The 24,384-nt window shown below is 38.8% G+C and overlaps 1 protein-coding gene across 2 annotated transcripts; it reads right to left on the bottom strand.

Moving 5' to 3' along the window:
• Positions 1–518: 518 nt before the first annotated feature.
• g3bp1 (GTPase activating protein (SH3 domain) binding protein 1) lies at positions 519–24,324 on the bottom strand. Of its 2 annotated transcripts, none has more exons than XM_067457818.1 (12): positions 24,166–24,324; positions 22,925–23,041; positions 20,797–20,878; positions 20,502–20,675; positions 7,052–7,142; positions 6,854–6,944; positions 2,668–2,878; positions 2,449–2,550; positions 1,899–2,040; positions 1,499–1,627; positions 1,299–1,408; positions 519–1,210 (listed from the first exon to the last, which is right to left on the bottom strand). In XM_067457818.1, the coding sequence occupies exons 2-12, from the start codon at positions 23,017–23,019 to the stop codon at positions 980–982; spliced, it is 1,458 nt and encodes a 485-aa protein (XP_067313919.1). In that variant the 5' UTR covers positions 23,020–23,041; positions 24,166–24,324; the 3' UTR covers positions 519–979. The 2 variants fall into 2 exon arrangements, with proteins under 2 accessions (XP_067313919.1, XP_067313920.1); XM_067457819.1 differs by having other exon boundaries at positions 1,923–2,040.
• Between the last annotated feature and the right edge of the window lie 60 nt (positions 24,325–24,384).

Raw genomic sequence — 24,384 nt, 5'->3', positions numbered from 1 at the left:
GGTGAATTGATGGGATGGTTGTGGTTTGCAATTGCTGTGATATGTGAATGACAGCCCCAGTAAACGGAGACTGGAAGTTATTGTGATTAGAGAATACACATGAGCATGCACATTTAAAAAACCTTGCATGGATAAGTCATTTATAATAAATACAGCAATACACCATACAGTCAATTGTGATTTCACATTGACATCCATGATTTTCCCCATCACTTGTTACTACTGAGTAAGTATTTTAGAACCAACTTTAAATTTCAATTTAACCTGTAAAACCTACTGAGAAACCTACCTTTTTGAAAAAAAAAAAATATTTCAGACTCAAATACACGTTTTATATTTTTCTTATTTTTTGTTGTTTTTGTGTGCTTAATTATTGTCTTGCAGTTACAAATGACTGAAAACATGAAACATTTTAGAGTTATAGTTTCAGGCCTAGAGGTCAATTAAAAATTCCTATTTTTCCATTACCATGAGCCCAGTCGACATCTCAACCTAGACAAGACACAACCATGCTTCAAAATAGTACATAGAGTTTATTTTGTTCTCTCATCAGTGGAGTTGTTAAAATATGTTGTCATTCTTGATGAAGTGCAACAGTAGAAGGCAAACAGGATTCTTTACATGCTAGATAGTCACTCACACACAACCATGATTTGACTTGGCAACAATTCCAAATAAAACCATACTTGCACTTGACCTGAAAGCGGGTGCTAGCAATACACAGGATTGCCCAAGCAGTAAAAACACGTTCCTTTAAGAAACAGGGAGAGAACTCTAAAACCAAATGCTAGGTTTCTCCTTTCCCCAATTCAAGTAGTTTTGTTTTTCTACAACAAATTCAAGTTCAATCTCAGAAATAAAAGGAAGTCCAGATAAAGAAACAAAAATAAATCACACTCCGGGTCCTGGAGTGAGGGATGGAGACAGGGAACAGGGAAGCCATCTGTGTTAATCAGCAGTGAATGAAGTGGGAGCTGCCTCACTGACGCGGTCCTGCGTAGCGGCCCTCGCTGGGTCCCGTGCCTCGGCCGGCTCCGAAACTGGGTTTCTGAGCCATGCCTCCGCGGGCAGGCGGTCCTCTTGACCCGCCTATCCTGTCACGCGGTCCCCCTGGGCCTCTGGGGCGGATGTCCCGCCTGTCACCTTCGCGGGCCGAGCGGGTCTTCTTTTCTTCTACGTTCAGCCGAACATCTCCTCGCAGTTTAATGGGCTACCACCAGAAAAGAAAAAAGTAAAGTTAATTCTGATGATCTTTCATTAAGATATCCCATACCACACACCATTTACAAGTCACATACCCGATTACTGAGGATCTTCTGCACAGGCTCAGCATCGTCAAATACCACGAATCCAAAGTTAGGCAACTTTCCACCACTGTTGATTCTCAGCTCAAGGACAGTGCCGTACTCTGTTTAAAAAAAAAACACGTAAGTGCATGCCAGAGGAGGATCTGCAGTTTAAAAACTTTGGTAGAAACAACACTTTTCAATTCACTTACGTTCAAAGAATTCCTTGAGCTCATTCTTATCCACATCGTGAGGTACATTTCCAACAAAGAGCTGGTGGCTGTCGGGATACCGGACCGCCCGCCGCACTTCCGACTCCCCGCTCTCACCCTCCCGGACAGCTAAACCAGAGATTAAACATATGATTCAAGTCCATTCAGATTTTTATTGGAGCAGCCATGATGTGCACTTTTAATTTAACTTTCAATTTCATGGGAGAAGACACTTTATATGCAGACATATAATTCATTACAATGCTCAGGCTGCTTTAAGCAGTTTTGCCAGAGCCAATAAGATTAAAAAAACTACAAATTCTGCTAATGAAGTCTTTCATAAATATTTTTAAAAGCATCAAAAGATTTGGAAAAAATTATAAAAAATTTGGACCCATACTAGATTCATTAGACTTTTGCACACCTCCTGGTCTCGGTGTTCTGTGAGCTGGAGAGGGTCCTGGTCGCTGGTCACGTGGTCTCTGGTCTCTCTGGGGTCTCTGTGCTGTGGTCTGTGATTCTGCTTTCACCTCTACACGTGGCTATAGATCACAAATCACAATTGATGACATGTGGCAATAAAGCTGCATACGAAATTTAATGCAAAATTAACTGAACTATTACAACACATTTTTTAGATTAGTGAACATTAATTCACATGGTTTGACTTTACATTACACTTATTTTGGTGTCCATGTTAGTGCATTTAAACGTTCAAGTATTAAACAAGAATCAAAATTTACTATAGGGTTGGGATTAGGCTTCAGAGAACTATTTGCATGTATGCACAATTTCTAGCAATTACTAAAATAACAAGGACATAAAACTAAGGGTTTGCGACTTGCCCTTAAATTGTAACATTTACGTTTTCATTAGGACAGGAATAAAAAGACTTCCTATACATATATTAAGTTCTTTAAATGGAGTAACAAGTATAGCGAGCGTCTTACCTGCGCTGAAGGGACTCGGACAACATGTGGAGGGACTCCTGTGGCAGGGACCACTCCTCCTGGTGGGAGATTCTTGCTAGTGACTGAAGCCCATGAAGATGGCTGAAAACAAGAAAGCATTTAATCTCACTTATCCATTTGGGATGACTGTACAGTTGTAGAAAATACACAATCTGTTGACAAGAAAGACTCAATAGTGATGAATGAAGGTGGTCTTACCCGGTTGTCTTCTGGCATGGTGGGTGTGGTGTCCGCAGGTGTGGGAGAAGGGGAAGATCTCTGAGCCTTTTCCTCAACATGAACCTCCGGCTGGCTGACGGGCTCTGGTTTCAGCTCCACAGCTGTTGGCTCAGGCTCCACCTCTGCTTCTGGCTCAGGCTGGGGCTCTGGAGTTAGAGACACCTCTTCTTGCGGCCCCTCGGGCTCCACGCTGTAAGTGCACAGACTTACATGAAACCATGGTGGTAAAAAGGCAGCAAACCAAATACAGACTTGTAATAACCAAAGGCAAAGTGCAACTAATCAAAATGCAACTAATCAAAATTGAAGTGTGTGCGCCAGGGATTAAATGGATCATACTCCTCACTGGCACATCATCCTCAATAAACCCGTCTCCAGCACAATAACGCAGACCTTTCATGTATTCATACTCTAGTGTAATCGACGCGCCATCCTAAATAAACCAGTCTTTTGCATGATACCCAGAAATTTCAAATATTCTGATCCAATATGATTTCTGACCTGTAAGGTTGCCAGAATAATAGTCATAAACTGTTTGATAATAGGCCAGAGGAGAACTGGTACCCCGACTGAGCCTGGTTTCTCCCAAGGTTTATTTTTCACCATCATGCCCGGATGGAGTTTTGGTTCCTTGCCACGGTTGCCTTTGGCTTGCTCAGTTGGGGACACTAAAATTATGATTCAAATTATTCAATTTAATATACAAATAAAGGTTTAGGTTAGGTTTACTTAATTCTATAACCTATAATACTGATCTGCCAAATCAAATTGTTGCAATATTGTCCTGTTTAACACTGTGAAGCTGCTTTGAAACCATCGTCATTGTAAAAGCACTATATAAATAAAGTGGACCAGTTTAATTACAAGTTTACCATCCATTGTGTAAAAGTTTATAATTTGCATGTCTTGTCATGGCAGTTTAAACATTTAATATATATTAAACCGTTTTAGTGCTAGAAGAGGCAAAAGAGAATTTAATTCGGTATTGGATCATCATGTTGTGCTTGGATGGACAAAATCTTCTAAATACTGTCTCAGCAAGTATTCTTGTAAGGACAGTTGGTTAACAGAAAGTTAAGTGACCGTAAACTAGGGCTGGGCAAAAAAAACAAAAAAAAAACGATTTTACGATTAATCATTTTTTAAAATCTGGTAGATTCAGAAACGATTCTCAAACTCCACAAATCGATTTTTTTCCATATTTATTTCTGCTAACATTGAACAGAAGATTAACGTAAATCTAATTACTAGTCTTTGCCACTAGATGTCACCCATTTGCCTTGTGCGGTTACAAAGGAGCAAGAGGCTCACATTTATCCATTCACTGTTTAAATGGCAGCTTCCGGTGCGTTGTTGCCTTTTATAATGCTGAGGTGAAATGCTGTAGTAATCGTAGGTCTCTGGTAGTAATACTAAAAATCTGCGGAACCATTTGATGTGACAACACACACAGCCAAGCACACAACAGCTAAAAATAGATCACATACACACCAATGCTTGCCTGGCATTAGGATCAAACTTGAGCAGTCACTTAAGCACGTACGTTAACCATTATAGAAATATTCAAATTAGTCCATAAATTATAGTTCATATACAGTGCAGGATCAATAATTCAAGCCCTAATAGCTTATATTATAACAGGGTATATACAGCAATCCTTAAGTTAAATTTACTACTTTTTAATACCTTTTTTACTACCTTCAGATTTTTTTTTAAACCATCGCGACACTGAATTGCAAGTGTTAATCAGCGACCTTTCTATTATTTACACAGATTTTGACATATATAACATATAAAAAAATAAGAGATTTAGAATCGACACCTGGAGGAAGTCTGTTATAAGTTATTATTCAGACACAGTAAAATAGATCTCAACATTCACAAAGGTTGGTTAAGGAGAAGCATTACTGCATACACATTTGATTTCAATTAATAATTTGCAATTCAGCAATTATTTAGTGTTTTTCCAACAACAAAACCTGAGCCAAATATTACATTTCTATAACTGTGATAAGTTGTTGAATTTAACAAAATACTAAAAACTAGTGCTGTCAATAGATTTAAAACTTTATATTTTCTGTGTTTTTCTATATTTACTTTACACCTTTTCTGTGATTAATCACAATAAAAAAATGAATGTTTTTGTATGTTTTTGTATATATTTTTTAATATAATAATTTCCCAGTTAATCAAATAATGTAGAAACGACATAAAGCCAGTATATTTTAAGTGTTAAAAAAGTGTAAATGGCATCTTTTTATGAATGAAGGCCAGTATTACTGATATTAATACAGCTACAGATTTTTTTTTTTTTACATTTATTATTAGCCTTCAAAAATATAAGTTTTTAATTTAAGAAAACTTAAAACAATGCGAACATAAACCCATAATAAAGGTCATGTTTACTCCTGTCCTTCCTGTCTTAACAGTTAGGAAATATACAGAAATTGAATAAAGTTAGTTAGATGCAGTCTGCACTGCATAAACTATATATTAAAAAGTTAATCCTTTTTAAAGCTACACAAGTTATTTAGTCAAGAGCAGCGAGTCATTTTCTCTGTTCCCTTTGTTCTTTAACTTTACTGACAGGAAGCTTTATATGCTGTCCCTTTAAGAGCAGACAGACACGCGGATCTCACTGTTTATATACTGTCTATGGATCTCACCTCATTCTCTCAACTCTTTTTGTTCATTTTAGACTTTATATAAATCATTTAAGATTGCTCTTATGAAGATAGTCGTTGAAGATATGCCTTGAAGCAGGTCTAAAATAAAATGTAAGCCAGCCACTTCTGTTGAGCGTGCAGTGTTCTGAGATGATGCCGAATGACCACTGAATATGACGTCAGTATCAAACATACGTTGAGACGGCGACGAAAGATCTTTGCTTATGTGCCCAAATATGCTAAAGCCCGTATTTAAACAAACTAACAGAATTTCAATCAGAATAGGACACCTGATAAGTCTGAAAAAAATAATACCTAATTTGAAAAAATAAAATAAAAAAATACCTCAGACCACATTTAACACTTAATGGCCTTAAATTTGACAATTTTGATTTATCACTTTTTAAAACCCCACGGACACCCTGTATAAACAGATTTCCTCAAATAGTTAGTCCACAGTCAACTTAAGTCAACACTTTAAGGTATTGTTGTCCGTTACTATGGCAACTACTGGTGTCCAGGAATTAACCATAGACTGTAAAAAATAAATAATGAATGCGTTTCTCATATATGAAAAGTAAATGCACACACGAAGAGTGTTGAAATCGCAAAAGCTTGTTGTGTACTGAAAATTGCTAAAAAAAAAAAAAAATCATCCAATATCCTTTTTAGTTTTAGAACAAATGTATCAAAACATCCATAAAATACTTCTCAGATCATTTTTTTTAGAATAACGTTGCATCAAAATTGTATTTAAAAATTGTATGGATTTGAAATCTAGAGATGCGTTCTGTTTTAATGTACTCAGGTGAACCTAAAATAAAAAAAGTTTAATATACAGGTTTGTGGCTCTTCATTTCTTTTTAATAACCCATTTATGTTCACTGCTCTTTTTTATAAATACCTATAGAATTTGTATTAAATCTATATTCATTTGAGTTGAATCGAGAATCAAAACGATTTGAGGGCTTGTGAATCGAAATCGAATCATCTGAATTGATACCCAGCCCTAATGTAAACACAGTTGAGAATGAGAAAGAAAATCAGATGTGTAACGTTATATTAGATTGCTGCATTGTCTTAAAAATGACCGCAGCCTATCAATCAATTATTTTACATTTCTGTACCTGAAATTAATACTAGTTAGAAATTACTTTAAATAAGAAATACAAAAACAGTTACAAATGTTGCACGTGTTTTTTTTTACTTACTGTTCAATCTTTATTAGTTAGGCAAGTTGTTTTTGCTGTGGTACCCGAACACTTAAAGTGTGCTTTAATGAATGGAAAGCAGTTACTAGCCTCAAAATATTTTCTCTTGCCAATCCAATTCTAGACTCAAACTGTAATAGGACCCAGCATGAGTTCTGTGATCCGTTGAAACACTAGCGTGTGGTCTGTTTTGACTTACAACACACCCACACGATTTGCATCCTGCTTTACTCAGGTGACTACCAAACTGAACTATATTAAATGAGCCAAAAACTAAATACAAGTTACCAAGGTGTCTGTTCGTAGTATCCAGCAGACTCCTCCTGGACCACCTCAGGCGAGTGCACTCGCTCTAGCTCCTCCACGTCCTCCTCAGACTCTGTGAACAACAGGAGAAAAATGAAGACATCTGCTCACAGCAAGAGGAATTGGAAGACGGATAACTCTAAAGATGCCTGAAATACACCAACAATATCAGCTGCTCACCCTCAGGAGGTTCTGAGTCAGAGTCACCGAACACTTCATCCTGGTACCGGAAGATATCGTTGTGTACGTAGAATTTATTTGCAACGGTTCCCTAAAAGATTACAGCAATAAAAAATAAATTAAATGTATTTTATTATTGATAAGCTAAGAGAGAAACAAAGTTAATTTGTTGTCAAAAAGGCCAAATGTGCCTATAGCCATTGTATTACTAAGAACACTTGCACCAAATCAAACACTGAAGACCAGAACAAGTTAATGCTTCCAAGACACTACATTCTGTGAATTTCTATTTCATCATCTGTGATAACTGAACAAGGAATAATTTGATACAAACAGATGCTAAAGAAATCCCCCAGATCAACTTTAACAGTAACTTTTTTCTTCAGTAAAATATCCAAAAGCCACTAGGCCAGTCTTTTTAGGCCAGACATTTATTCATTTCAGTTGAATATTTAGAATATTCCCAATTTTTCTAGCTATTTGTTAATTGTGGATTTTTTTGTTGTTGCCATTTTAACCAAGCAACCTGGACATGTGAAGCAGTCGCCTGTCAATTGCATCATATATGCTCTTTTGTCAGTGTCACACGCACATGAACATTGGCCAATAGTAAGCCGGCTTTTAGTTTCACTCACTGCACAAATTAGGGATGGACAGTATATTGATTTTTATTTTATTTTTTTGAGATATGAAATGAAAAAATAGCATTTATATTTGATATATAGTAGTTTAAATGCAATCACATCTGAAAAATACCAGAGGATGCAGGGAAGCTGAGCAGCATGGAAAGTGCATCATCAAATTTGTCCTAAACATGCATCATTCAGATTTTCAAATAAGTGTACGTGAATGTGTTGTGTCAATGATTATGTTAGTTGATCTATAATGTGCGGTGCACCATGCACCATGTTAGTTTGCGCTTTAGAGAATCAGATCTGTCAACTTTTACATGTAAATTCATCCTCATCATACGAAATACATGAAAGTAAGTTACCGCTGAACTGGGAGAAGAGTAGAGTAAACTACACTCACCTAAAGGATTATTAGGAACATCTGTTCAATTTCTCATTAGTGCAATTATCTAATCATATGGCAGTTGCTTCAATGCATTTAGGGGTGTGGTCCTGGTCAAGACAATCTCCTGAACTCCAAACTGAATGTCAGAATGGGAGAGAAGTGATTTGAGCTTGGCATGGTTGTTGGTGCCAGACGGGCTGGTCTGAGTATTTCACAATCTGCTCAGTTACTGGGACTCTCACACAACCATGAAAATGCCTTGTTGATGCTAGAGGTCAGAGAAAGAATGGGCCGACTGATTCAAGCTGATAGAAGAGCAACTATGACTGAAATAACCACTCGTTACAACCGAGGTTTGCAGCAAAGCATTTGTGAAGCCACAACACGCACAACCTTGAGGTGGATGGGCTACAATAGCAGGACCCCACCTGTTACCACTCATCTCCACTACAAATAGGACAATTTGCACAAGCTCACCAAAATTGGACAGTTGAAGACTGGAAAAAATGTTGCCTGGTCTGATGAGTATAGATTTCTTTTGAGACATTGGCCCTCATTTATCAATCTTGCATAGAAACGGACATAGTTGGCGTAAGATTATGCTTACACTCCCTTCACCGCCTGATTTATGGAGCGGTGTGCAACTCTGCAATCCAGGTGTACGCAATACTTGCCCTTGATAAATGCCACGGTTGAAAACGATCGGCATTAGAATAACACGCCCCTATACATTCGAGTCTCTGCCTCCCCCACGCCCTCATTCTACGCCATGGACACACGGAAGACGGCAAAGAAGTGTGGAGATCGAGACCATCAGCAGGGAAGTGGAAAAAAAACAAAATAGTTTTATTTGGGAGTTTAAAGAGTGGGCAGGATTTAAATAAAAGTGTAAATGACTTTCAGATGAACACAAATATTAAAAAACTCTAAATGACAAACAAATAGGAGTTTTTAAAACAATCAGGATATTGTTTTAAACTCAGAATGTCATTTGCACCTGTTTTTTTATTGCTAATGGTAAAATGGACTGCATTTAAATAGCACTTTCAACAGACCCTATGGCCATCCAAAGTGCTTTACATTTTGCCTCATTCACCTATTCATACACCGACGGCGATGTCAGCCATGTAAGGCACCATCCAGTTCGTTGGGAGCAGGTGTCCATGTCTTGTTCAAGGACACCTTGATACTTGGTCAGGTGGAACCGGGGATCGAACCACTAACCTTACGGTTTGTAGACAATTTACATGAACCACTGCCGCCCAAACATTATAATGGCAGCACAAAATCTGAAGCCAAGTGCATCAATCCATTATAAAAAAAAGTGTACATACGAGAACACCGAAAGCAGTGTGCCAGATGCTCTATATACTCTTACTTTATAAATGCTAAATATGGATATTTCACTTACAAAAACCGATCCTCAGAAGATAGATGTACACAGTTTTGTGGGCTTGACATTTTGGTCTGCCATTATAAAGCTTAGATTAGCCAGTACATTTAATATAACTCAGATTGTAATTATCTGAAGGAATGATGTCACAGTGTTTCCCACACAGACTAATTTGTACTAAAGTCTTAAACAAGTTGGCGCATTTAGTTTGACAAAAGTTAAAATCAGAGACGTTGAATAACAGTTGCGACACACGGATATGACCAGTCATTTTCACCGTCATCACCCGCATGTAGCCAGAAGACGCAAATGAGATCTGTCTCTGTGCACTCGTCCTAAACCCACACTTCTCACAGCGCGCAAATATTGAGTTCTTTCAAATCCTGTGCTTGAACGGACAAACTCACACAAAAAGTATGTCAAAATGTCCATCTTGATGAGTATCCAAGCAGACAGACAGTAGCCTACTCTGTATATATGCCTTAAGTGAACTTACACAGAAAATACGAGAACTATCCTTGCATTAGCTCTTAAAGGGGCAGTAGCCTTTACTGCTGTCTGTTTAATGTCAAACAAAAATAAGACGTCACACACTGCTCTTGATTGAATAGCTTTTGTAAGTTTGATAAGGATTAATTTAATTCAAACAGTTAAATATGCAGTTATTTTACATTTGATTTAGGGATGGGGCCGATCTGATCTAGTATGGGGACCGATACCAGGTTAATTCACGTATCAGATTTTCCCGATCCAACCAGCGGAGAAATCCGATATCCATGAGCCATGTCTGCGCTTTAACATGGTCTGCTGAAATGACTCCTGCCTGCTTGTCTGCTAGCTGGCTGCAAACTATGGAATGGATTTCCTGAATGGAGGCGCGGCTCAATGAGACCATTGAAAATCCATTCCACAGTTTGCAGCCAGATAGCACCATAGCATTGAGCAGCATTGTGGCTACCCATACACGTGACCACAGAGCAAGACGATGTTTGCAAAACCGTAATTCAGAGAGGTGGAAGCTCCCTCGCGTCATACACACCGAACGCAATCAAACATTCAAAAAAGCAGATAAGTTCAGACAAGACTAGGTTAAATGATATTAACAATCGCCATCTGCGGGTTTGTATCGGCTGTGGCGCGTGTAACACTCACAGTAGCCACTTTGAACTTATTATGGTCTTCTCAAAATCCATTTGTTATAATTGCGTTGTGCATCACACGTGTTTCTATTGAGTTTATGAATATAATCAGAGTCGTTCAGATTAGCCGAAGTTTTGTTCAGAGCGCGCACAGCTCTCTCACTGAAATCTACACTAAAAGCAGAGAAGATTGTGCAATGTACTACGCAGGAGATTCATTCAGCATACAGTGATTGGCAATTTGTTCTATTTCAGCCCCGAAAATACTTTCAAACAAACAGCAGAACTAGCGCATCTGATATGACTGGCATAAAGTCTACTTGACGTTCGCGAATTTAGGGACCGTCTCTAAAGTTACGTAAAACATTGGTATACGTTTCTAACTTCAATAGTATTTGAAGAGAGTGACTTAAACAATTTACAGTCAGTTTTATGATTTATCTAGGTGTCAGGTATGATGCACACCTTTTGGATTTTTGGATATATGCTTTATTTCACTAGGATATTGTATGGGATGGGCTCATACACAAACTAAAGGTGTCATAGCTGATAGAACACTGTAATATTCTCAAGCAATATTCTCATCAGAGATAATATTAGAGATTATACCGTATATTAGAGATATAATAGAGATTTATGCATTATGCATTGCCATTGACAACGGCGATTTATAAGGAAGGAAATCCAACAGAATCTAGCTTAAGTGCTTAGAGCTGATTGATTTATTTGTTGTTTGTTGATTTTTAAATATAAAACTTGTTGAAATGTTTAAAGTTTGTGCATCTGTTCTTTTTAAACACTCATCTTATTTGAACAAAACCGTGATAATATTCGATAACCGTGATAATTTGGGTCACTATAATCGTGATGTGAAATTTCCATACCATTTCATCCCTAATACATAAATATCATACTTGCCGATTGAGAGGAGTTTATTTTAGAATCATATAAAATAATGATGATAATATTAAAGCAAACACAGCTCTGGTATCGGAATAGTATCGGTAGATATCCAAATTCAGGTATCGGGATCGGAAGTGAAAAAAATGTGGATCGGTGCATCCCTAATTTGATTACTTTATTCCATTTCTCTAAATTAAACAATGCTTTTCAGGTAGGTCTAACATTTGTTTTTAGGTATTCTTATCTTTGCTCAATAGTATTTATTTGTGCTGCTGCTTGTATTTAAGTTATTTGTTCTTATTTTCATTTGACAGTAGTCCTTTTTCCCCTGATCATTTGACAGTAGTCCTTTTTCCCCTGAACATAGCAAATACTGAACCGTACTGAAACCGTGAACCTAAAACCGTGATACAAACCGACCCGTGCGCAATCTGTACCATTACACCTCTAGCGCAACTTATGCGAGGGGGTGCCACAAAATGTTGAAAATTTTCAAAGGGTGCCATGACTGAAAAAAGGTTAGGAAACACTGGAATAGACAAAAGCTTCACTATACAGGTATTTGCAGCATTTTTTGGTAAACAGTACAGCATAGTGTGCATTGATTACATCAACCGCATTTACAGTGTCATTTTAAAATGGAGAGTGACGGAGATGCAACATTGTAATGTTATGCTCTTGTATTCAGCCCTGAGATATTCCTTACTATCATAGTCAAATGTGACCGTACACCCTTTTTCAATTAAATAAATGTTATTAATAAACTATTTTGGTGGTTGTAATATCTATTGAATATTTTGAGGAGCTCTTTTGGTACTAAATACTACGTGCAATAATTATGGTCAATTAATGACCACTTAATTTTTCTTCTAATATTTATATTACAATTAATGTAGTAGTTAAGGTTAAAATAGAGAAATCCAATGCAAAGAGGCCAATTAGTCATTTTGTGGCCGGAAAAACAATCATTTTCATTTGTAATACTATTACCCACAAAGTGCCTGTATGGGTCTTTAATAAATAATAGTCAAGTTGCTTAAAGTATTGCAGATCATAATGGCTTATTTATAGGTTTTACATTTGAATACATGTTAGACATGGTCATATACTAGATTTCTTTAAATGTGAAATTTTAAAACATTACATTTTTAAAACGAAATTTTCTGGCCTGTCGCTGAGAAACACAGAGTTTGAGCTCCCTCCAAAGATTCTCTATTTGGTTTAGGTACCAGAAACTTGATATGCTTCTTACAGAGCCACTCCTTTGTTATCCTGGCTGTGTGCTTCAGGTCATTGAAGATGGGTCGAGGCTGGGTCTTCCAACATGACAATGCTCTAACTGAGGGAAGGAGTTTGTGCCCCAAAATCTCACAATACATGGCCCCAGTCATCCTCTCCTTAAACAGTGCAGTCACCCTGTCACATGCACAGAAAAACACCCCCAAAGCATGAAGCTACCACCCACATGCGTCACAGTAGGGATGGTGTTCTTGGGATGGTACTCATCATGCTTCCCCCTCCAAACATGTTTAGTAGAATTATGACCAAAAAGTTCTATTTTGGTCTCATCTGACCACATGACTTTCTCCCAGGACTCCTCTGGATCATCCAAATGGTCAATGGCAAACTTAAGAAGAGCCTGGGCATGTGCTGATCTAAGCAAGGGAAGCTTCCGTGCCATGCATGATTTCAAACCATGACGTCTTTGTGCATTACCAACAGTAACCTTGGAAACGGTGGTACCAGGTCTTCAGGTTAGTGCCCAGCCCCTCCAATGTAGTTCTGGGCTGAATTCTCACCTTTCTTAGGATCATTGAGACCCCATGAGGTGAGATCTTGCATGGAGCCCCAGTCCGAGGGAGATCGGCAGTCATGTTTAGCTTCCTCCATTTTCTAGTTTTCTAATTGCTCCAATAGTGGATCTTTTTTCACCAAGCAGCTTGCAATTTCCCCGTAGCCCTTTCCAGCCTTTTGGAGGTGTTTACAATTTTGTCTCTAGTGTCTTTGAACAGCTCTTTGGTCTTGGCCATGTTAGTAGTTGGATTCTTACTGATTGTTTGGGGTGGACAGGTGTCTTTATGCAGCTAACAACCTCAAACAGGTTCATCTAATTTAGGATAATAAATGGAGTGGAGGTAGACATTTTAATGGCAGACCAACAGTTCTTTGAGGGTCAGAATTCTAGCTGATAGACAAGTGTTAAAATTATTTGCAGCGGAATCATACATATATATATATATTTTTTTTTTTTTTTTTTTTAAAGCATACATTGTGATTTCTGGATTTTTTTTAGATTGTGTCTTACAGTGGACATGCACCTACGACAATAATTTCAGACCCCTGCAGGGTGTTCAAATACTTATTTTCCTCACTTTGTGTGTGCATAAATAATTGTTGCATCCCATCTCACACACACACACAATTAAATTAACCATTTTAAAGAAAAAATTACTTGAAGAAAAACTTGAAAGAACTGTTGAGCCCATAAGAAGTCAAACTGCTTATGCATGTGCACCAATATGGCAAGGGGAAGAGCAGTACTACCGTTACGGGTGAAATTAGTTGTAGTTAAAAACTACCTGCCGTAATTACGGATTAGGGATGAAAAGATTACCGGTTTCACGATAAACCACTGTAAAATGTACTTACGTTTAGTAATATAGTTTACAATTGAATTATCATTAAAACCATCAGTGATTATCACGATTTTTAAAAGTTGTGGTATCCTATCCTATCGCTCTTTTCTGAATGAGAAGAAATGGCAGAAGGCAGTGACAGCTAGAGGTCGACTGATAGTGGATTTTACTGATACCGATAGCTAGGTTGGACCACGCTTGCCGATAATCGATTAATCGACCGATAGTTTTTAAAAAGATACTAGATTAAAATATAATAATAATACATAAAATAACAGGTAAAAATGCAGTGCTGAACTTTATTACAAGAAATTAAAAAAAAGTACTGAACCATGAAAATGTGTTAAATTTCATATGTAAATATGAACAGAAAAAACATTCTACAGAAAATAACTTAAACATTAAAATATTACAAATAAATGTTTCTTAAGCTATAACCTAGAAACATGTATGTAAATGTCAGGTAACAGACTGCAAAGCCCATTTGTTAACAATGATGTATTTATTTAGCTAGCTTACATGAACTAAATGCATTATGTAATGTACATTTTACAGCATGTATTAATATTCGATCAATACAATTCTACCTTAATCATTCATGTTAGTTCAGTGCATAAAAAAGGTTAACAGATAAAACTAACAATGAATAATACTTCTACAGCATTTATTAACCTTACTTAATGTTACAAATTGAATATTATTGTATTATATTAAGTGTTATCATTTCATCTAAATCCAAACAGTTCGCTTTTTTAGAACAATGGGTTTCTTATCAAAATAAGAACGTGTATTGACGTCTAATGCGTTTATATTTCTGTTGGATGCATGATACAGTTTCTCACATCAAAAAAGTTTCTCAGTTACATCGTTTTAAATGCTTTGAGGTAACCATTGCTGCTAATATTAGCGTCCTGTCAGCCTCGAGGACAAAGCAGGGGAAGAACAGCAGTATATGTACTAAAGCATCCAGTCAACAAATCAATTACTTTAATGATTTGGCAACATGTACTGAAGTGTTCTGTATCCATACTGTTTCTTTGTTGGTGTTTTAAACACGCATCAGATGTGTCAGTGCGTTCTGTGCAGCGCGAGCTGTGAAGCGCGGAGCATCACGTGTTGATGTAAACCAAGCCTGCAGTCTCCCTCTCATTTACTGAAGCTTTCGCGCCTCGATCACCCCAGGTGACCGGTCCCAGTATAGCCGCCCCTCTGTGTTTTCTAATGGACGCGAGGCGAACTAAATAATAAAATTACACTTCAAAAATGTTTCCCCAAAGTTAGTTTATGTCACTGAAGGCAGTTATCATCACGATGATTTCATTTCAGGTGTTCGTTTTAAAAATAAGTTTACTTTGAGTTAGTTATTTGATGCTATAAAAACGGGGGGTGTGACGTCATGATTGACAGCTGAGACCGACGGCTTCTCTGAGTGAAGTTGTCACTGAGGCACTAACAGACTTTTTTCGAAATTTTTGGGAGCAGATTAGAGCTTTAGCTTTAATTTCTACATTTCCATAACTGTTTATTTCACACCAACATTATTCATTGTTCTGCATCTGCGAGAGTGTGGGCGGGCTTTTGATATCGCGACTGTACTTCCTGCGCTCTACTGCGCAACTCCGGTCCCGAAATCGCTACTGCGCAGACTCGGTCCCAAGATGTCCGCGCCGTGCACCCCCGCCTGAAAGCTTCAAATCTGCCAAGCGGAAACAGATGATGTCGAGTCGTCCATATTTTTTTACGGTCTATGATGTAAACAATCAGTGATAGTTTTTCATTTGGCCTCTAGAGGCCGCTCGCACTGTATAATGCCAGCAGACCCTTCTCAGAGCTCTCGTAGGCTACTGTGTAATGACAGCAGCCTTCTCAGCCGCTCCCGCAACGGACACAAACCGGAAAAACTATCGGTATTGATTTTTGCTGATAGCTGATTGGTGGAACAATCGGTTATCGGTGCGGATTAATCGGCAAATCCAATGAATCGGTCGACCTCTAGTGACAGCACTGGGAGATTTTCCAGCCTTCTAAAATCTGAGGTGTGGCCATATTTTTGCTTTTACAAAAGTCCTGAGGGAAAATAAATTGTGGATGCTCTGGTCAACCCTGTCTAGGGCAGAACATGCCAGAAGAAAGTCACAGTAATAGGGGAAACACTTCAAATCTGTGAAGACTTGCGAACGCAAGGCAAGTGGACTTTGACCTCAATTCCAAACCTACGTCTGGGAAATACTAACGTGAAGCTTGAACCAAAGATGAACGAACACGTTCAGACACAACTAGGGTGACATTTAAGGAATAATCAGGGATTGACATGAACACCTGCCGTTTGTTTGGTGTATTTCGGCTGCGGCGTCGTGTCAATAAATAGTCTACACAATAGTCACTGTTGCTAGTAACCTTCAGCATACGCTTGAATGTTTTTGATCTAGCCTATTTCAGCAGTGAAAATAGTTTAAAACAGACACCACAGAACCATAGCGCATCCGATATGACTGGCATAAAGTTGGCTTGACGGTTGAGAGTCGCAAATTTAGGGACCGTCTCTGAAGTTACATACAACAGTGGCATGCATGGTTGTATAAAACTGACTGTAAAGTGTTCATCTTGTTTTTGGGTATAATGCACACCTTTTGGATTTTTTATATTTAATAAAATAAATGGTCATATGAAAAAAATTGATATGATTTATTTTACTGGGATACTGTTTGGGTAGCCTGACAAGCCAGACTCATATCAAGATGTTTGGTCTGGAAACTCACCATTGACGGGGCTCAATCTGAGGGGCGGGATAAACGGTTGTCTTTCAACTCCCACTGCACGCGATAGGATAGCGCTACAACCAACCAGAGCAACGAAGGTGAAACGGAGCTCGTTGATAGCATAGACTAGCCTGACAAGCCAGACTCACATCAAGATGTTTGGTCTGGAAACTCACCATAGACAGGGCTCAATCCGAGGGGCGGGATAAACGGTTGTCTTTCAAACTCCCTCTGCACGCATTAGGATAGCGCTACACCAACCAGAGCTCCTTGTTAGATTAAACATTCGCTGTATCCGGTCGGCAAAACTCAGAACACATCTTCCCTTTTTAAGAATGACTTCAGTGCTGTTCTTTGTCCTTTTCTCAGAGAAAAGCTCAACTACAAATCTTCCAGAGTTGCGGTCAGAGCTGATTCGAAAGACCGCCGTTCGCCAGTTTCTGAGTTTACTAGAAGCACGCAAACGCAACTCGGCCGTCATCTTTATGGCCCCGCCCACCGACTCTATACACGATGTGATTGCCCCGGCAAGAGTTAGGGGAATACAGCTCAGAAGGGTATTGAGAGTTGCTAGACGACACTTGCGGGCAGATTAAATTTGCTGCTGCTAGGGTGCGTCTAGATTTCTACGCTAAGCATAGACAGATTAAACAGTCGCTGTATCCGGTCGTTAAAACTCGAACACATCTTCCCTTTTTAAGAATGACTTCAGTGCCGTTCTTTGTTCTTTTCTCAGAGAAAAGCTCACTTCCAAGTCTTCCAAATTCGCGGTCAAAGCTGATTCGAAAGACCGCCGTTCGTCAGTTTCTGTTTACTAGAAGCACAAGCGCAACTTTGCCGTCGTCATTATGTTAAGCCCACCGCCTCTATACACAATGTGATTGGCCCGACCAGTTTGGCGTTTACAGCTCAGAAGTGTATGGAGAGTTGCTAGACGTCACTCGCGGGCAGATTAGATTTGCTGCCGCTAGGGTGCGTCTCGATTTTTAGGCTACTATTTGGGCTCATACACAAAATATGCTAGATTTAACTGCATCATAGCTGATATAGGACACTGATGAGAATATTGCTTTAACATATTTATGAAGATTATATTTACACCAAATTATTATTTATGCCTTATTTAATGCTATTGACGGCAGCCAATATAAGGAAGGAAATCCCACAGAATAGAATCTTGCTTTAAAAAGGGCAAAGAGCTGCTTGATGTATTTGTTGTTTGTTCATTTTCAAATATTAGTGTGTGCATTGGTTCTTTTTAAACACCATCTCATTTGAACAAAACCGTGATAATATTGATAACCGTGATAATTTGGGTCCCTATAACAGTGTTGTTAAATTTCCATACCGTTTCATCCCTAGTATGGATGGGGTACGCCAGGGTTTCTCAGTCTATGTTCAAATGTCCAAATCTGAATTTTCAATGACAACGGTCCGGAACTAATGGTAATTACAAAACTTGTTAAATGCCTTTTGTATTCAAAACACATGAATAATAAGTGCCAGAGTGGCAAAACAATTCATTTAAAGGGGTACTTCAGCGCTGGGAAGATGAATCTGTATTTAAACTGGGTCATCAATGCAGTAGAAATGTGAAATTATTTTTGAATTTGGTGCCTTCTAGACTGAGAAAAGACAGAAAATGTATTTTTGTCCCATGGGGATGAAAGACTACAATTCCCAGAATGCTTCGCTGCCCTCTGAGGCCATTCCCAACACCACCAACTTCATTACTGTGACTGAGTTAGAGAAGACACTACAATTAAAAACTGAACGTGTCTGTTCAATATAATGAGTGAGTCACCGCGCGAGTATCACAGCCCAGAGCACTAACTGCACGAGTGATGAGAGCTGAGGTAATCGCGACTACATTCGCGGCATACATTCACAACGCGAGTTCAGTCTGGCACGCGTTTCAGTTCATGCCTTTGCAAGCTTAACTTTCATAGAAATGAATTTGAGAAGTTAAAAGACTTACATTGCTCACCATAGCTCCGTTTAAATGATCCTGTCTGCAAGCTGAGCTCTCCCTGCCACCCGAGTGTTATCTCCCATCCCCCATGTGCAGATTCAAAACATGCAGAAATAGCTCCCTCTGCTGGCTGTAGTCTTTAGCCTTTGGGCAAACATTCCTCCTATGATGCAAAAATCGTCATTTTGCATCATAGGAGGAATTTTTCCAGAAATAAAATGCATAAATCTCTCGTCTCAGGGAGATATGAGGGGGGAAAGCACAATAATTTGAATATTCTCCAGGGTTTCTACTGATACAAAGCCATATGCTAATCGCTGAAGTAACCCTTTAAGCGTCTGGATTTTTCTTAACAAAACAGAAAAAATAACATGGTGCAAAATACAGAGCAGTCTAATGTGAGAAATGGCACTGTCGGTCTCATCAGCTGCCGAAATCGTGGCACAAAAGGTGTGGTTGGCAAGACAGAGAATCTGGCCTAAACGTTCATTAGTCAAGCTGCTGCAGTGCGAGTTCTATACAGTGTTCATTGCTGAGAATGCACTCACAATGATAGGTTTACCCAAACATGGTAAGAACACATGGATCAGAAGACGGAAACACGCTTCTGTAGCACTCCTGCTGGGTCACAGCTCTCACAAGCTACTTATTTGTTGATTTATATGAAGACTTTATCTGTCATAGTTTTGCTGTCTGTACCGCTGTATTTTGTGGATATTGCCGTTCAAAATGAGTGTTTTGTTTCATAATGCTGTTTAACATTTCCACTCTTCACAACTCCAACTGTCTCATTACAAATCAAAAAGAATGGCTTTGTGCTGGATTGGGGCAAAATGAACGCATACCTCTCTGTCCAATCATCTTTGAAAACCATTTGCTTCGTCAACTTTACTTTTCCTGGACAATGACATCCTCCACACGCATTCAACGCACAGGCATTACTGCGGTGAAGTGTTGTGTCGCGCAACTCGCACCCAATTACTCCAAAAGTATACACTCACCGGATGTCATGGCAACCGAATCACGGAGGAAAAATTTAAATCTCTCGCCTTCACTTTAATTTCTGACCATCTCCAAAACAAAAAATGATTTTGACATGCGTTTATCAAAGCAGGAAATCCAAACTTTTAATCCCTTACACACAATTACTTCTTTTGAAATACAAAATGGAGGTGGTACCAGATTAAATTACATCCGGATGCGGACTGAAGTCCAGACATCAAGAAGTGTTGGCGTGCAGATGACCATGGTGTTAAGAGTCCATGTGCTGTGAGGAGGCTTATCTGTCTTGTGTATTGCATGGTCTCTTCACCATAGTACATACATTTAGCATATTATGCCAGGTGGACGTGTTGGAGGTGGTAATGCTTCCTCTTAAAGATGTCAGACTGAATACAATTAGCTTACCTGCTGTTAAAAGGACGCTCCAGTGTTTCCACTTAGACATCTTTAAGAGATATGCATTAGCAATTTGACTTATGGTCTCAATTGTCTTTTCAAGGTAGTCTTCCCCCATTTTAAAACACACGTGTTAAAGAAATGCTTATATATGCTTCATTTCCACTTTAAGTTAATTCACCCAAAGTCTTTAACAATGTCATCTGATAACACATTTGTGAAAATCTTCATACCTCAGGTGCCAGAACAAATGTCTGCATGAACTTCCTCATGGGCTGCATGTTATTGGACAGCTCCCCCAACACCTGCACCACCACTCCCTCGTTCAGGGTGGCATGGGCGTCCACATGCCTGATCTTAGTGTGACAATCACGGAAGCTGAGAGCCATCACCTTCTTATGGATTTCCTGTTCAAAAGGAAAGTGATATTGAGCAACTACACTGAACCATAATTAGTATTTATTAAAATATATATATATATTATTATTATTTATTTTATTTTTTTAAACAACACGAATTAAAACTCACAGACTGCCCATAGACTGCTTCAGCTGGTTTGCCATTATTATCCAGACCACCATGTACATAAGATGAATTCTTGCCGTAAAACCTGAGAAAGATAAAAGCAACCCGTTCAGCTGTATTGCACTGTGCTTCCACATGATTTACTCACCCTCAAGCCATCCTAGGTGTATATGACATTCTTCTTTCAGATCAGATATATTTAAAAACAAATTAATGGTATGGCAATTAGGGCTGGGACAACGCGTCGACGTCATCGATGACGTCGACGCAAAAAATACGTCGACGCAAAATATGCGCGTCGATTCGTCAGACTCAAAATAAAGATGGCGGCGCCGGAGAGTAGTAGCAACCATAGATGTACATAATAAAGTATATTATGTAATTAAGTATATTATTTATTATGTATATCTATGGTAGCAACACGAGTGGCTCCTCAGACTTTCAGAAGTGCAAGGCTTGAGGGGTGGCCACAGTCTATGGGGTTGGCGCGCGGTGCGCACGGAGAATCACAGGCATGCGCGCACGCGTTTTGTTGTCACGGCTACATAAACAAATTTCTGCACACAGGAAGACAGATGTTTTGGTAATATTTGATGTATTTTAATCACAAAAACAAACGTTTGCATCAAGTGAAAGCATCGGACACATTGGCTAAGTTACCTACATAATAAGCTGTTTTAAATTTAAAATGTTCAATGTCTAATCGCGCTGATGTGACCGAGGGTATCCATCCTCTAAGTGAGCAGTTTCATCCCAGGACTATTCCGGTTTTAAACGGAATATTGGCGCCCGTAATGCACTCCACATGTAACTATTTTCACTGTCATGCCGCGGATGCGCGTGGCGTTTCTGTTGCGGGTCAGCCACGGGGCTGTGTGGCGTTTTCTCTGCCTTTGCACACTAGAAGCGTGTCTGACGCGCCGCTGCTGCTGCTGCTATTGATGCGGAGGGAAGCCCTATTCCTAATGTTAAACATAAATAGCCTACTGATACAGCAAAGACAACGTCGGGAGTAGCCACATATCTATGGTATTGACGGCAAAATAGGCTACAGAATATTTCGTTCTGTATTGACAGTTGCAATATTTCAAAATCGATCATTGACGTTTTTTATTATTACAATTAGGCCTATATATTTGCATTTATGTAAACCTACAGACTTTCAAACATGAAAATGTAATTTAATAATATGTATTCGTGTCAAAATGATATATAAACATCTTTTCCTATTCTATTTTGCCCGGAGACGCTCCCAACACACGTGAAAAATAGGCGCTCTTCTATTTCCAGCATGCACGCGTTTTCCGCGCGTCACAGGCAGTGTGCAAACTCCAACCTGTTAACATGTGAGCCGAAACAAAAACAGACACGCCACGCAGCCGAGACGCTCACGCTTGCAGTGTGTCCCCGGATTTGATTAACCAACTTGTTGATATTTAATCGATGGGCATAGCCTGTAGGCTGAGCTGCATACATAGAAAAATCGTATAATATGTTTCTTTGTTGTAGGTTAATACTTATTTATTTGTGTGTGTGTAGCCTACTTTATGTTTTCAAGGTTTAATTGAATGCATTGCTCTTGTATAGTCTTACTTTGGAATTTTAAGAGCAATAAACATATATTGCAATGTTAAGGAATTCGTTTTTTTATTCAGATAATTAAATCAACATGTATAAATTGCTATTAGGCAATTAATGGGGAGATAATCGGTAATCGAATCGAATCGTTACCGAATCGGACAGGAAAAATTAATCGTTAGATTAATCGATGCATCGGAAAAATAATCGCTAGATTAATCGTTTATCCCAGCCCTAATTGCAATGTAATGGCTTTATAATGGCAGCTTAAAATGTGAAGCCTAAAAAAAGTGCATCCATCCCTCATAAACAAGTCCATCTAAAGCAAAGAAATGCATTTTTTGTACAAAAATTATCCACATTTAAAAACGTTATAAAATATCTACCTTCCGACAGACCCCGGGCCGTGTGGATTACTTTTATAATAGACGGATGCTTGAGGGTCAGTAAATCATGGGATAGTTTTTATTTTGAGGTAAACTATCCCTTATTATAACCAAATGCAAACCTCATTTGCCAAGAAAATCTGATTATGAAGGAAGCAGATCCTTACCTGTGCAGGTAGTCAGGAGCTTGGTTGAGCAGGGTGTAGTACTGTCGGACAAACTCTCGCCCGACAAGCTGGGCACTTGGCTTCTCCATCACCATTTCTTTGGTCAACTGGTTTCAACTAAAACAAAATGACTCATTATTTCTCACACTCATGATGTTCCAAACCCATATGACTTTCTCCTGGTGAACACAAAGAACTGTCAGTAACCTCGCGTGTTCCTCAAGAAACAGTCATATATGGGTTTGAAGAACATGATGGATGAGTTTGACAATTCCCATTTCTAGTTAGAACAACTCTAAACTTTAGAGGTAACGTTACGCTTCATTTGCTAAGGGAGAACTGGAACAGACCCTTCGGAGAAACCGAAACAAATCCCTTTGTTAAACTCATCGTGAAATAATGAGGGCGTTTCATGTCGATAATCGATGCCGTTTTTATGGATTTCAACTGGAAATAGCCACACCTTAAAGTAACATAAGTTGGTTTAGCTGCTCGTGTACGGTGAGATATCATTGGCAATGGAAAGCCGAGTTAAGCAGATGAATCCATTGTGATATGAACGCAAGTAGGCCCGACCAAGACACACCGCGTTGCTATCTTGAGCCCGATTCCTTTGTGATCACATTATCATACGTATGGTAATACTAGAGATTTTTTTGTTTTTATATACAGGCAGATATACAAGATAAGCAAAAATGCATGGTTTTCTTAAATCGTCGTTCACGAATCAGGCACGTGCCCAGCACTTTGTCGCATAAGCTTGAACCTGATTGTCATTATCTACAGCAAACGATAACATTATACGTGGATGGAAAGTAAGTTTAGAGAATCGAACGTGTAAACACCGTATAAAACGTATATTATAATGTAATAGCTCGATAAACGCGGGATCGCTCTGACGGAAACGTCGGTTGGTGGTGAGGTGAACAAGGCTAAAGCTAATCCTCACAGCGTCGAGCAACACAAACCCGCCCAGCGGCCTAACCGTGAGTCTTACCACCTTAGCTTTCGATTAAAGCGTAATACGTTGACATCAGAAACATTTCAATATGGAAACTGTTGGAATTATGTATTTATACAAAATAAGTCCAGCACATGGCTATTAGCTGTGCACGAGCTATCAGAGTCAGAACGCTAACCGGTCTACAAAAAAGGTTTAAAATAAAGTAATAAAAGCTTTTTTATTATTATTATTATTCAACTACTTAATTAAATAGATAAATTAATAAATAAAAACTTACCAAGAGTGAATCAGTAATTTGTGTTTGGGTTGAGTCTGAAGTGATTTTAGTGAAGCACCTCTTGCGCCGGTAGCTGTTAAGCTTTTAGCTCAGACACTGGCAGCAGCGCGTGTGGCGAAGTGCCGGTTTTACATTAGCTCCTACTGAAGTCTGTTCGCTGAACCCAACAGCCAATCAGATCGACGCAGTGGATTTGCGCATCGTATCAGCATTGGTCAT

The sequence above is a fragment of the Pseudorasbora parva genome, chromosome 11, assembly GCF_024679245.1.
Source record: "Pseudorasbora parva isolate DD20220531a chromosome 11, ASM2467924v1, whole genome shotgun sequence".
NCBI lineage: Eukaryota > Metazoa > Chordata > Actinopteri > Cypriniformes > Gobionidae > Pseudorasbora > Pseudorasbora parva.
This window is presented reverse-complemented; position numbering and strand designations above follow the sequence as displayed.